This window comes from Poromitra crassiceps (assembly GCF_964638095.1).
Source record: "Poromitra crassiceps genome assembly, chromosome: 19".
Lineage (NCBI taxonomy): Eukaryota > Metazoa > Chordata > Actinopteri > Beryciformes > Melamphaidae > Poromitra > Poromitra crassiceps.
In genome coordinates, this window is record NC_139646.1 from 23,676,304 (window position 1) to 23,690,215 (window position 13,912).

General features: G+C 44.0%; 1 protein-coding gene across 1 annotated transcript; it reads left to right on the plus strand.

The window, feature by feature from the left end:
• The first annotated feature begins 2,909 nt into the window (after positions 1-2,909).
• Positions 2,910-13,258, plus strand: LOC310794184 (ATP-dependent RNA helicase DDX39A). Its single transcript, XM_083656117.1, has 10 exons — positions 2,910-2,977; positions 6,836-7,057; positions 7,323-7,450; positions 7,853-8,129; positions 9,270-9,388; positions 10,566-10,697; positions 10,970-11,079; positions 11,402-11,546; positions 12,592-12,739; positions 13,029-13,258. The coding sequence occupies exons 2-10, from the start codon at positions 6,850-6,852 to the stop codon at positions 13,043-13,045; spliced, it is 1,284 nt and encodes a 427-aa protein (XP_083512243.1). The 5' UTR covers positions 2,910-2,977; positions 6,836-6,849; the 3' UTR covers positions 13,046-13,258.
• Positions 13,259-13,912: the final 654 nt, after the last annotated feature.

Sequence of the window (13,912 nt, forward strand, 5' to 3'; positions counted from 1 at the left end):
TTACCATATGTAAGGGTTCATGCACAGAGGGGATTGTCGGGAAAGAGATGGCTGTTTGAGGAAGCTCCCATTTATTAACATTTCAACAAAACAACATAACACAACACCACCTGTGGTTTTTTTTACAGTGCACACAGTGTCCGCGGTGTGGTGAAAAGAGGGCAAGAGAGGAAATTAAAACAGAAGTGGATTTATAGTTAGAAAGAGTGCTAAAGAAGAGAGAATTCCGTTTTTTTTTCCCGAAAAAATCCATAGATAAGCCGCACCATTATATAAGCCGCAGGGCCAAAAAACGGGGAAAAAGCCGCGGCTTATAGTCCGAAATTTACGGTACTCACATGTACTTAACTAACTTAATGTAACCTAACTAATATACCGTAACTATGCTGTGTGCACAAAATTGTCAGACTAAACTCCAGCTGGTACCCCCAAAAAACTACAATCCACTACAAAAAAAGTATTATTATTGTTTGTTTATTAACTGGCCCCTGGCCTCCTGTCATTTTTGCAGAAGTGGCCCCCGAGCAAAGCAGGTTGGGTATCCCTGTTCCAAATCCTACGGGACTGGTCAACTGGCGGCCCGCAGGCCACATCTGGCCCGCCAAAGCTTCCCCTCATCCAGGCCAAGGACAACTAATGAATTCAGAAAGTGTGAGTAGATTTTAAAAAAAATGTGTTCCGGTATATGTGTGTTCGACCCACGGGTTCTAAAGACATTATAAATCCATCTGTCAGCTTATTATTAGCGAGTAGCCTTGCCTACACAACAGAATGCAGGACTCAGGCCTACCTCACTCACAAAGCTGGGCTTGCTTCACTGGTTGTGCACTGAATAACAGTAGCCTAGGATAGGTGAAGCTGAAACATTGAATAACAGTAGCCTAGGATAGGTGAAGCTGAAACACTGAATAACAGTAGACTAGGATAGGTGAAGCTGAAACACTGAATAACAGAAGCCTAGGATAGGTGAAGCTGAAACACTGAATAACAGTAGCCTAGGATAGGTGAAGCTGAAACACTGAATAACAGTAGCCTAGGATAGGTGAAGCTGAAACACTGAATAACAGAAGCCTAGGATAGGTGAAGCTGAAACACTGAATAACAGAAGCCTAGGATAGGTGAAGCTGAAACACTGAATAACAGTAGCCTAGGATAGGTGAAGCTGAAACACTGAATAACAGAAGCCTAGGATAGGTGAAGCTGAAACACTGAATAACAGTAGCCTAGGATAGGTGAAGCTGAAACACTGAATAACAGTAGCCTAGGATAGGTGAAGCTGAAACACTGAATAACAGAAGCCTAGGAAGGATAGGTGAAGCTGAAACACTGAATAACAGTAGCCTAGGAGGATAGGTGAAGCTGAAACACTGAATAACAGTAGCCTAGGAGGATAGGTGAAGCTGAAACACTGAATAACAGTAGCCTAGGATAGGTGAAGCTGAAACACTGAATAACAGCCTAGGATAGGTGAAGCTGAAACACTGAATAACAGTAGCCTAGGATAGGTGAAGCTGAAACACTGAATAACAGCCTAGGATAGGTGAAGCTGAAACACTGAATAACAGTAGCCTAGGATAGGTGAAGCTGAAACACTGAATAACAGTAGCCTAGGATAGGTGAAGCTGAAACACTGAATAACAGAAGCCTAGGAAGGATAGGTGAAGCTGAAACACTGAATAACAGTAGCCTAGGAGGATAGGTGAAGCTGAAACACTGAATAACAGTAGCCTAGGAGGATAGGTGAAGCTGAAACACTGAATAACAGTACCCTAGGATAGGTGAAGCTGAAACACTGAATAACAGAAGCCTGGGATAGGTGAAGCTGAAACACTGAATAACAGTAGCCTAGGATAGGTGAAGCTGAAACACTGAATAACAGAAGCTGACAAATTAAAATCTCTCCGGTCACCAAGTCTGGTGAAACACACACACACACACACACACACACACACACACACCCACATGGTGACAGTTTGCCTGCGTCCAAACCTTCAAATCCGCCCACTCCACAGAGTTGAGTTTGGCTGCTTCTGGTCTGGCATCGTCATATGCAATTGCCGTTTCTCCGGTTTGGCTCCAAGTCGTTTCATGGGAGGCTCAGTGAATGGAAAATTGAATGGAGTGAAAAATGATTACATGACATTAGTTATCAAAAGTAGATCACATAGGATACCCTAAATGTGTGTGACTTCGTTAAAAGATAGTTCACAGATAGAGTCGTTTTGGGTAATTTTACAGTTTCCCCCACTTTTCCAGAGTTACTTAGAAACAAATCAATGTCATCACAGACCTTCTTTGGTGTAGTCTGAAGTATAATGTCCAACAGCAATATCAGGCTATTGTGGCTCAATTGGTATGTGAGTGTGGGATAAAACATTATTCATGATCCAATAGGCATCCAGGAATTGAGTGAGGGGGCATCTTTTCCAAGCTTTGTCTGGGGGGAGGCCCACAGTCTCAGACTTTGAAAACGCCTGAGCTAGAGAAAGAAATGTCCCTGTTCCCACTCTCCATAAAAGCTCAGATTTGGAATCCAACCACCTAGGTACTGTAGGTTTGCATTGCTACCGGCATCTCGTGGCGTACCGCGAGAGCTCGTGTTTTCATATGAGTTTGGTGCATTCAGGTTGGTTCAGTTGCATCATCTGACATAGTCGTCAGTGTGTGATCCACAATTTTTCAGTAGTCATAAATAATCAGCAGAAACCAACTGGTTAGTGTATACACCCAGTCTTCTCATCTCTGTCCTGATTTTAAAATATGTGTGTTTTATCCCCAGCATAAGCGCTTGAAAGCACAAATCGTACGAATTAGACGCCATAGTTTACGAGGTGCGCATGAAGGCAGCGAGACGCCATAGTTTACGAGGTGCGCATGAAGGCTGCGCATGTGATTTTTTGTGTGCTAGCTCGTCACGCAGTAGTACGTCATTACAGCACACACATTGACATTAGCGGACGTAAAATATCACCACAAGGTAACTTTAAATTGCTTTTGTACTTTTCGCATGCGACACGCAATATGTGTAATGGATCCAAAGTATTTTATTTTCATCCTAAATTAAGAAATATTGTAAATCATGTGTCTAACGTTACGTTTGGGCTTAGTTAGCTAGAGTTGCTTCGGTGGCTATCACGTTAGCTAGCTTTAGCTTAGGTTTGTCGTCATCGTCGCAGCAACGTTGGCATTTTAGCAAGCGTTTAGGCAGCGTATCAAGGCAGAATCTTTTATTTCTACTAATTTCCCGCTTTGGTTTGCGGTCTAATGAATGCTATAGCGTTATTCACGGCACGTATGTGAGTAGCGTCGGCTCAAAGAGTGGCCAGTTAACGTTAGCAGCTAACTAGCCGGATTGAATGAGAGAAAATGAAGGAGTCCATTGTTTATGAATGGAGTGCCTCTGTCGAGTCTCAGGCCGGTCGACTTATCATTTTGAGTCACCATAGCCACCATCGTTTTCATCGAAACTCGTTACAGCACAGATTGCTGCAAAATAATACAATTTACAGTACTATAATAACAATAACCCATTCATTCTGATCGGCTAAAAATTGCTGCGGCCTGCAAGGCAAATGCTGCTCCCATGGCTTAACCCTTGCTGCTGCTGCTGCTACCTAACGTTAGCTTATTTCGTGAGATGGCTAATGCGCATCCATGCTCTTAGCTAACGTTACTCTCTTCACTTTGAGTCCTGAGTATGTACGTTAACTTACTAATTAGTTATAATGGCTCTATTGAGACAGAACTACTGACTTATTTGATTGTGAAATGTGAACATTTTAAAGCAGTCTTTTTGGGTCCTAAATTGTGTCTTCCATGAAGGCACTAAAACATTAATGCTCTAATTACATGGACATGTAGCTACCTAAAACAAGCCTGGCTGTGACCCTGGCAGTGTATTGTTTAAAGACCCTGGAAACTCAACATAAATACGCATTTTGAGTTCATCATTCGTGCCCCCATAGTTTAAAAAGAACAGATACAGAAATTCCTTTGTGCCTGTCTCTATCAGAGCGATGAACGCTGCTGGGGTACAAATGTAATGTCTCCCCATCTGCCGTTGCTGTTATTTTATTTATTTTATCCTTTTATTCTTTTATCCTTTTATCTTAGCTGCTGGGGTACAAATGTAATGTCTCCCCATCTGCCGTTGCTGTTATTTTATTTATTTTATCCTTTTATCTTTATTTATTCTTAGGGGTACAGTACAGTATATCTGTATTATATACTTTGTCTGCCCTTTGGTCTGGACCGTGGTTTTCCTTTGTGCGTTAATACAATGATACATTGTAGTAGCTCTTTCTTGGGATATAAATGTGCTGCTGAGAGTGAAGGCAGTCACTCGCCACACTGCACTTTGCTACCATGCACTTTATATCTCTACTGTGCACTTTAGATCGTTGCTACTGTTGTCATTTGCACTTTAACTGTTGTGTTGCACTTTAAACTGCTGCTCTAAACTGTTTTTATAATATCTTTATTGTCTTATCTGTTTTTATGTATGTACTTTGTACTACGCTTTTTGCAATCCAATTTGCCCTTTTGGGACACTTAATAAATCTTGAATCTTGAATCAAACCACATGAACCTATGTTCATAAGCCACCAGCCAAATTTGAACGATGAACGTCACAAAGTATATCAATTTCTGTTTTGAAAGTCATGGAGAAACGAGCACAATTCTCCGCTCTGTCTCCATCCTAGGATTGTGGGGGTGTGTCGCATTTTACCTGTGTATTTTTGAAATTGGAGACTAGGGCTCTCTGAATCGGTTTTCCTCCGAGACATAAATGCTGTAAAATAATCGAAAATGGACCACAAACGGATGCAAAAACACGAGCATAATGTGTTTCATGTACATAAAAAAAAACTGGTGACAACAAGATTTTTTTAAACACGCATTTAAAGAAGAAACGCGATGTGTGTCTCCTGGAGCTGAGCGCCCTTAACACATTGACTGCCAGCCCTTTTTTCAATGCTGTAGGTAGGTTCTGCCAGTTTTTTTTTTGAGGATTCTGGCTCATTTTACAAGAGCCGAGGATTCTTTTCTGCTAAGATTTTGTGAACACACAATATCTCAAAACAACTAATAGAATGTGTGCTTTCTCTGTCTAAAAGAGTTAGTTTGTAGAGTTAGTAGTTATGTAAGCATTAGCAGTTGAATACAGCATGGTTTCAGCGTCAGAAAAAGGATTCAGAGATAAACGGCTTTTTGTGAAATTCGATAGAACAGTCACTTTAACCATTCATTTTTGGCATCAGTAAGACCTAAACAATAGTTTTGAACAGTAATTTCCTCCATAACAGCAGGAAACTCCCCTCTGCTTCCAACTCCTCCCTCCGTGGGCGTTCCTCTTGGCTGCAGCCAGCGGCCGTGTCACAAGCTTGTCACCAGTCTCACTGCTTTGCAGCTGCTGTGCGGCTGTGCCTGTCTGAGCGGCCGCTCTTTGAGGAAGTCTGGTTGGACTCGCTCGCTTCTTGGAGTTTTGGTTGAGAGCTTTGATCAAGCTTTTGCGATTCTGGTCATTTATGCTGCGTGTTTCAAAGTGTGTTCCATCCGTGATCTATTATGCAAATTTGCAATCCCGCACTGCCAGCAATCAGCGCGAAAACGAAAGCGTTTTCGCCAATCCATTTTCATGAGAATGGCTTCGTCACACTGCTTTTTGCTTGCCTTCCTCCTTCCTTGTCGCCACTTAGTGGGTCGGTGGAATGGGTTGTACACGTTGTACACGTCCAATACTTATATAAGAGATGTAAAAGGGTTAGATGCACATCCCACCGTCAAAAAAAAAAATCGATTTCACAATTCGATTTTTTTTTACGTATTAATACGTCAGTGGCAGTGAACGTGTTAATCAACTTGTGGCTGATTCATGAGCGCTCGGCACGGCCTTAGCAGCGGATCTCTCCCCGCCGGAGGTAACCTGCCTGCCTGCCTGCCCCACTTCTCCCTCTGTGAACAGCCCGCGTATGTGTGTGAGTGGAGCACTCAGAGACTCTGTTTTATAAATGTCGTAAAATAAATAGCCCACCAACAGATACAAAAACATGAGCATGTGTGTTTAATGTACAGACTTTTGAACCACGCGTTTATAGAAACGCCATGTGTGTGTTTGTGTGGAGGTGATGTGTCCCCCCCCCCCCCCCCCCCCCCCGAGTCATGTCCTCAAACTCAAGCCGAGCAGCACTCTGCCACGGCCGGCCACATTCAGACAGAGTCTGCAGAGATGCAGCGCCCCCCCCCCGTGCTCCATTCGATAGAGGCAGCGGGGGCACGATGGTTTTGTAGAACGGACAACTGCAAGCCACTTTATGACTGGATCCGCCTGTTGACGTCAATAGTGGGCAGTTTGAAGCCGTTCAGCACCGCCCAATTCAAATCCTGCCTCGTGAAACATTTTAAACAGGGAAATGGCGATATTTAGGATTTGGGTTCAAGATTCAAGATTTTTATTGTCACTCCGTAGTACAAGTATCACGTGTGAAATTCTTGTGCTGTAGACTCCGTTACAACATAGTGCAAAATAACAGGGCATATAGGTGCAGAGAAACAACAAGCAATAAGGCAGTAAAGCAATAAAACAAGCCAAAAAACAGTGACATATTCACTGCACATAGGTGCAAATAGTATAGACGGAGCTCTGCAGCTGGTCGCCCTCTCTCCCGGCGCCCTCTCACTCATTGAAACTAATGTTGAAACTAATGTCTTAAACTTTTTGAGGCTTACAATTAGTCCCATAAAACCCTAAATTACATAGGTTTTGTGGATTTCGGTTTCCAGGTTCTTTAAGAAAGCTGTTCTGTGAGACTCACACACATTTAAATGCTCCCAGCCCCCACAGACAGAATGGCTGAGACCGATGTTGACAATGAGCTGCTGGATTACGAAGAGGACGAGGAGCCTCAGGGAGCCCCCGAGACCGTCACCCCCGCAGGCAAGAAGGAGGTGAAGGGCTCCTATGTCTCCATCCACAGCTCCGGCTTCAGGGACTTCCTGCTCAAACCAGAGCTGCTCCGCGCCATTGTCGACTGTGGTTTTGAGCATCCCTCAGAAGGTGAGTGTGGTTGAAGTTAGACCAGACTGCTAGGATTTGTGTTATTAGGTGCACAACACATTCTTGGATACGGCCTATTTAAAAAACATAGCCACTTCAAACTCATGGTAATGTCATCTTTAGTTTTGTAGATGTATTACACTTAGAGTTTGTTTTTTCTTGCCTTCAACATTGACACAATGTCTCTTGTGTTTGTCTATTACATCCTGACATGGCATTTCCTTGAATTTGCCACTCACTTCTCATTGCTGTTTTGATATTTCAGTTCAACATGAGTGTATTCCCCAAGCCATCCTGGGCATGGACATCCTGTGCCAGGCCAAGTCTGGTATGGGGAAGACGGCGGTGTTCGTGCTGGCCACCCTGCAGCAGATAGAACCTGTGGACGGTCAGGTGAGTTTGGCAGGAAGCTTTCATAGTTTGCAAACTTATCCTTTATGCTGAATCATCACCAAGAGAGTTCACATTATGGATCCCCTAGGGGGGAATTATGCCTATCTTACTGCTCACCACCCTGAATCAAGTGCTGTTGTCAATTGTGTATCATCGAAAGTCATTTATTTGAAGGCATATGCTTTGATCTACTAGCTATGCTACTGCTGCACTTTATCCATATGGCACTTATGTAAAAGTAGGGGTCACAAACTGCTTTAAGAAGAGGCATAAAATCAAGTAGCAAATCAATACATATATCATTTGGGCTAGCGGATCTTTTTTTTTTTACTTCAATGACCAAATGCAGACGGGGCAGGTCAGTGACAGCAGATGAGACTAATCTCATGTCTTTGACACTAGGTATCAGTCCTTGTGATGTGCCACACACGAGAGCTGGCCTTCCAGATCAGCAAGGAGTACGAGCGCTTCTCCAAGTACATGCCCACTGTCAAGGCGGCGGTGTTCTTCGGCGGCCTGGCCATCAAGAAGGACGAGGACGTCCTGAAGAAGAACTGCCCCCACATCGTGGTGGGAACGCCAGGACGCACCCTGGCCCTCATCCGCAACAAGACCCTCAACCTGAAGAACGTCAAGCACTTTGTCCTCGATGAGTGCGATAAGATGCTGGAGCAGTTGGGTGAGTGAGGGGAACACGCGTGCAGAGGCAGGTCGCTGTGTTTTTACAGGACTCTGTGGCTTTGAACAAGGCTTATTGTTAAACCGTAAGTGAGAGGTACCCTGCTGGCTCAGCAGGGTAATGGCACGGATACACTACCCGACGGTCGTCAGTCGCTGTTATGTTCAGATTACACAATTTACTGCCTTCTAATTCGGGGGTCTTTGTGTCATTTTGGTTTTCACACTATATGACTGAGCTGCGACAGGGGATCACACATTACAAGATGTTTCACCAGCAGAATCCCCGACGAGAGTCCACAAACACTGTCGCACACCGGCTTTATTCTTACAAAACACATGCTCGCACAGCATATATGGGCCATTCTTCAGAATTGGCTCAGAGTTTTTAAGTCAGTTATTAAGTTGAATGCTATCTCAAATATTATTTTGGGTTTCAATAGATAATCAAATGATCTTAGTAAATATCAAAGATTTGCAAGTAGCTATGCAAATTTTAAATGTCTTTTTCGGTTGTGGTACACTACAGCTGTTTGAACTAATTTGGTTGAATGGCCCATATACTTTCTCCGTCAGACCAGAGATGACAACAGACATCGCCTAGCCGTCTCTGTCTCCCTGCGTTTTCATTGGCTGTAGCACGTTCGTTAATGGCTCCCCCGACACAACAAGATGTTCATCGTGCCTACAACTTGGAGTTTGGGATTTCACGGTTGAGTGACGTCACACCGAGTAGTTGACGTTCCACGTAAACAGTCGGGGAAACCAGCCAGGGCTGGGTCTAGCCAGGCTAGCCATTGTTAGCAGTAACAGTTGATAACAAAGCATTTCATGGTATTTTGCGCATACAAACACCGTAGCAACATGTCCACACAGATAGAAGTTAGACAGTACAGTGTGTACAACTGATTTAATGAGACACAAAAATTGTGTGTGTTGTGGGAATATGTTGTCTGTGGGATGAATCGCTAGTATAAACTCAAAGTGAATGTAGTGATCTGCTTCCATATTATACATGTTAAAAAGGTCTGATTGTTGTCACTGACCTAGCCATAAGCAGGTGGGGGATTTGCTGTATGCTGCCAGAGCCAGATTCATTTAGTAAAACTGGGGCCATGCCATCTGTTCTCTCCTCCCACAGACATGAGGCGTGATGTCCAGGACATCTTCCGTCTGACGCCTCATGAGAAACAATGTATGATGTTCTCCGCCACGCTAAGCAAAGAGATACGCCCCGTCTGTCGGAAGTTCATGCAGGACGTGAGTTAGCAACCGCATTCACTGATCATTCAGCTGAACCTGCTGTGCTTCATAAACATAGTTCTCTTGGATTCTTCTTTTTTGTTTCCTTATTTGCTTTTTCCTCTTATTTGATATGAACTGTTGCTGATGTATTGTACATTTGGATAATTGATGGGGAAAAAAGAAACGGTTGACATGGTCTACTCTGAGGAAGGCACTGAGATTTCTACGAAAATATAAAATTAGGTCCATGTTCCGAGGGATCTTCATCCGGTTGAAAATTGTATAGTTTGGCATAGATACATGCAACAGATTTTCATTGAGAAGAAATGATTTTGGTGTGTTGTTGTTACTACAGCAGGTTGTTTCATCCAATCGGTCTGATAGGTCAGACAAGCACCAACAAACGACTGCGCTGATGATTCCCAAGAAGCACAGCTAGCCATAAAATTGGTTCTAGCCGTGCTTTATCCGTTACCATGCCAACTCATAAATAAACCAGTGAAGTAGCTGGAATTTCTTTTATTTATTATTTTTTTGCTTTACCCTGTTATGTATTTACATTACTTACTACAGTTAGTTAGTACACGTGCATTGATAAATGTGGCATGAAAGCCACTGAGATGATGTTCCACTTCCACATTGCGTACCTATTGCATTACCGTCACTGTAAAGCTAAATCCTCTTGGGTAGTTGTGTTATATGAACGTCCACATGGCGGCAGTGTGTTAGTAAGGTTTTTAGTACCGGTGGTCAAGTCCCTCTTTGCTTTGCCCACTTGTGGCTGTCAGTGTCATAAGTGGCCATTTCTGGGGGACAGAGTGATCTTCCTGGACAGCTTTAGCTGGGTCAGGACGTCCCCTCCTCCTGACTCTGCTGCTGTCCTGGAGAACAGGCTCCATCAAGCCCCAGGCACAATGTCTCTGTCCAGGGGAACAGGCTCCATCAAGCCCCAGGCACAATGTCTCTGTCCTGGAGAACAGGCTCCATCAAGCCCCAGGCACAATGTCTTTGTTCCAAATCTCAAATCATTCAGAAAATGTCATGCGAGTAGAGAAGTCATCACGTATACAGCTCAGCAAGCAAGACTTCAACCAGGGGAAGCTTATCTGACCTGCCAGGTGTTCTTCAAGGCTGTGTTTTAGTTCAGTATAAGTGTGTGACTAACATTGGGCTCCTCTCCCTCGCTGTGCAGCCGATGGAGGTGTTTGTGGACGACGAGACCAAGTTAACCCTCCACGGCCTGCAGCAGTATTACTGCAAGCTGAAAGACAGCGAGAAGAACCGCAAGCTCTTTGACCTGCTCGACGTGCTCGAGTTCAACCAGGTACACTTGGCACCCATTTTGGACATACAAGCCGGTATATATATTTATGTAGAAAAGTATGTCATGTTTTCAAACGTTATGATGTAGCTTTTTTTCTGGTGAAATAGGCTTGTGCTGAAAAAGTTGCGCTACCGCTAAGTTTTGTTTCTTGTCCTCTAGAGGGAGTTGGTGTTATTGTTTTAGCTTGTCTGTGTATCTCAAGCCAGTGCTTTTACCTGCCCAGTGAGAGAGAAAAAGCACAAGTCTTAATGGTTTGTCTTGGTTCCTAATAGGTGGTGATCTTTGTGAAGTCCGTGCAGCGCTGCGTGGCTCTGTCCCAGCTGCTGGTGGAGCAGAACTTCCCAGCCATCGCCATCCACAGGGGCATGGCACAGGAGGAGAGGTGGGTGCTGCCCGAGGAGGGAAATTCACATTGCAGTTCGCTTGGCAGGATTTGTTAGTTTTTTTATGCCATCCCTCCCATGCTCGTTACTGCCATATCTCATGGACGCCTCGAGGGAATTTCTTCAAATTTGGCTCAAATGTCCACTTTACTCAAGGATGAACTGATTAGATTGTGGTGGTCAAAGGTCACTGTGACCTTGACGAAGTTGAGAAGGAGTGTGTTTTGAGAGGGTGGCAGTGTATGAGACTGCCTCACACACTGGGATGTTCTCTCCTGCTCGTTACGCTCGTTGATGATGACGCTCATCTCCCTCCCCCAGGTTATCCCGGTACCAGCAGTTTAAAGACTTCCAGCGGCGTATCCTGGTGGCCACCAACCTGTTCGGCCGAGGCATGGACATCGAGCGAGTCAACATCGTCTTCAACTACGACATGCCAGAGGATTCCGACACATACCTTCACAGAGTAAGTCCAGCTATGATATATGGTATTGTTTATTTTACGTAGTCCACATCAGGGGATGGGTATCTTTTACACATCTAGGGTAGACTCAGTTCTCAGTCTCTAGCCGCGTCACTCAACTAGATACTGAGAACTTTCTCCCAGGTTTTGTTGTTAAACTGGGTGGAAACAAGTTGAGTCCACTAATGGCTTTGGATAAAAGAGGTCGGTGGTTCGATTCCCGGCTCCTCCAAGTCTGCATGTCGAAGTGTCCTTGGGCAAGATACTGAACCCCAAATTGCTCCCGATGGTGTGCCAGCACCCTGCGTGGCAGCCTGCCGCCATTGGTGTATGAATGGGTGAATGTACCTACTGATTGTAAAGCGCTTTGGATAAAGGAGCTATATAAATGCAGGCCATTTACCATTTTTTACAATGAAGAAGGGGCGGTGACATGCAGAAGTCATGTGCTCGTAAGCGGATAAAATGGAATCAAATAATGTAATGTTGCTCAAGACATCCATTTTCAAATGGATGTCCCGTGTTTTAAAAAGTTCTCTCCGTGTTACAAAGTGATTCGCTGTATCTCCAGTTTGTCTCACTATGGAGGATAATGCAGGGAGAGCATCATCTCTGGTAACTTTTGACAAGAAGTTCCCAGATCTCCAATTGTCTGGGAGCTGAGACTACATCTAGGGAGCTGTAACTTGTGCCACCATCATGAAAATACAACCGCCATGTGGTATTTCTATAGTCAATAAATGCTATGTGCAGAGGACACCGCAACATGCTATACTGTAGGAATATTGTTTTGTGAATCTGTAAATTGCAACCTGGTTGCAAGTCATTAGATTTAATATGAATCGCTGCATGTAATTCACCTTAGTCAATGATTTCATTCTGGAAAATAATCACATCTCATAGAGTTTGTCTGTTTATTTGGACATTCATTTCCAAATGAAGATCTTGTGTTTCCCTGCTATTTCTGTTCTCCCGGTCACATTCCTGGTTTCACTCCAGCGGAGGGCGTTTTGTGTTTTGCGTTCTGACCGTCTCCTCTGCTCCTCAGGTGGCCCGCGCCGGCAGGTTCGGGACCAAAGGGCTGGCCGTCACGTTTGTGTCGGACGAGACCGACGCCAAGATCCTGAACGACGTGCAGGACCGCTTCGAGGTCAACGTAGCCGAGCTGCCAGAGGAGATCGATATCTCCACCTACAGTAAGTGGCACTCTGAACTGCCCTGCACATAACACCTCTGAACTGCCCTGCACATAACGCCCATTCATATGGGCAATGTTTGCATATTCGACATGATGGTCATCACATCTTTTTTTCCTTAGATCTTTGAAAGGTGATGCATATTTAGAAAACCTTCAGAGGATTGGCATAGTTCAGTCCCTTTTTATGGTAGAACCTGTGTGCAAAGAGAGCACAATCTCACCTCTAGTAACATTAGACATGTGTCAGAAAGCTGGAAATAACCCCCCTCTCTTTTTTCTCCTTTCAGTCGAGCAGTCCAGATGAGTCTGGCGTCTCTTCTTTTCCACTGAAGACTGCGTGTGGCCCTCGGGTGTCGTCGGTGTATTTTTTGGGGGGGAAAAAAGGAATCTTAACATTTATCACTGTTGGAAGTTACTGCAGCTTTTTTTTCTCTTTCTATGTTCCCGAGGGGATGCTTGTGTGTTAGCCATGGTTGAATTTTTAGGTTCATGAAATAAAACTTTTTATACCATGTTATTTCACTGTGTTGGGATTTGATTTATTTAAAGGTACACATAATAAAGTAGATAAACATCCTCACAAGCAGAGGGCCCTATCATAGCTCGCATACCTTCAGCATGCCAATATTTCACCAACAGTTGGCTGCTATGTGATGACTGCCAAGTGGGACCATTTGAAACTACAAGTTGAGATATAATAAAAGCACATGAAACCTGAGCACAGTGGCCACTTGTATCAACATGGATCAACCAACGTGAACTTGTGACAGTTATGAAGCCTCGCTGTCTTGACGATTAAATCAGTTAAATCAGGGTGTGTCTGTATCCTGTCCTTAATGACATGCAAGAGGAGAACATAAACATGGGATCCAAATAAAGAAGATGCATTTACACAATACAGCGTGATCCGATATATAACATTGAAGACTTCCAAGAAATACACATTCACATAAGACATTTACTAATTTGCATTTGATGCACAAACAAGAAATCAGATGTCATTGTGTGTGGGGGGGCGGTTGGCTTTGGTCCAGTCCTTGCTGAACGATTGTCTCAGTTGCAGATACTGCTCCTTATCGTTTACAGGGTATCTGTGGGGTCTTGAAAAGTATTAAAAGTTGATCAATCAATTTAGGGAAAATTAAGACCCTTAAAAAGTCTTAATTGCCAT

Excerpts from the sequence above, each read along its gene's own strand:
- LOC310794184 (XM_083656117.1), top strand. The coding sequence starts at position 6,850 with ATGGCTGAGACCGATGTTGACAATGAGCTGCTGGATTACGAAGAGGAC. Across the intron at positions 7,058-7,322 it reads TTTTGAGCATCCCTCAGAAG|TTCAACATGAGTGTATTCCC; the intron begins GTGAGTGTGGTT and ends TTGATATTTCAG. Across the intron at positions 10,698-10,969 it reads ACGTGCTCGAGTTCAACCAG|GTGGTGATCTTTGTGAAGTC; the intron begins GTACACTTGGCA and ends GGTTCCTAATAG.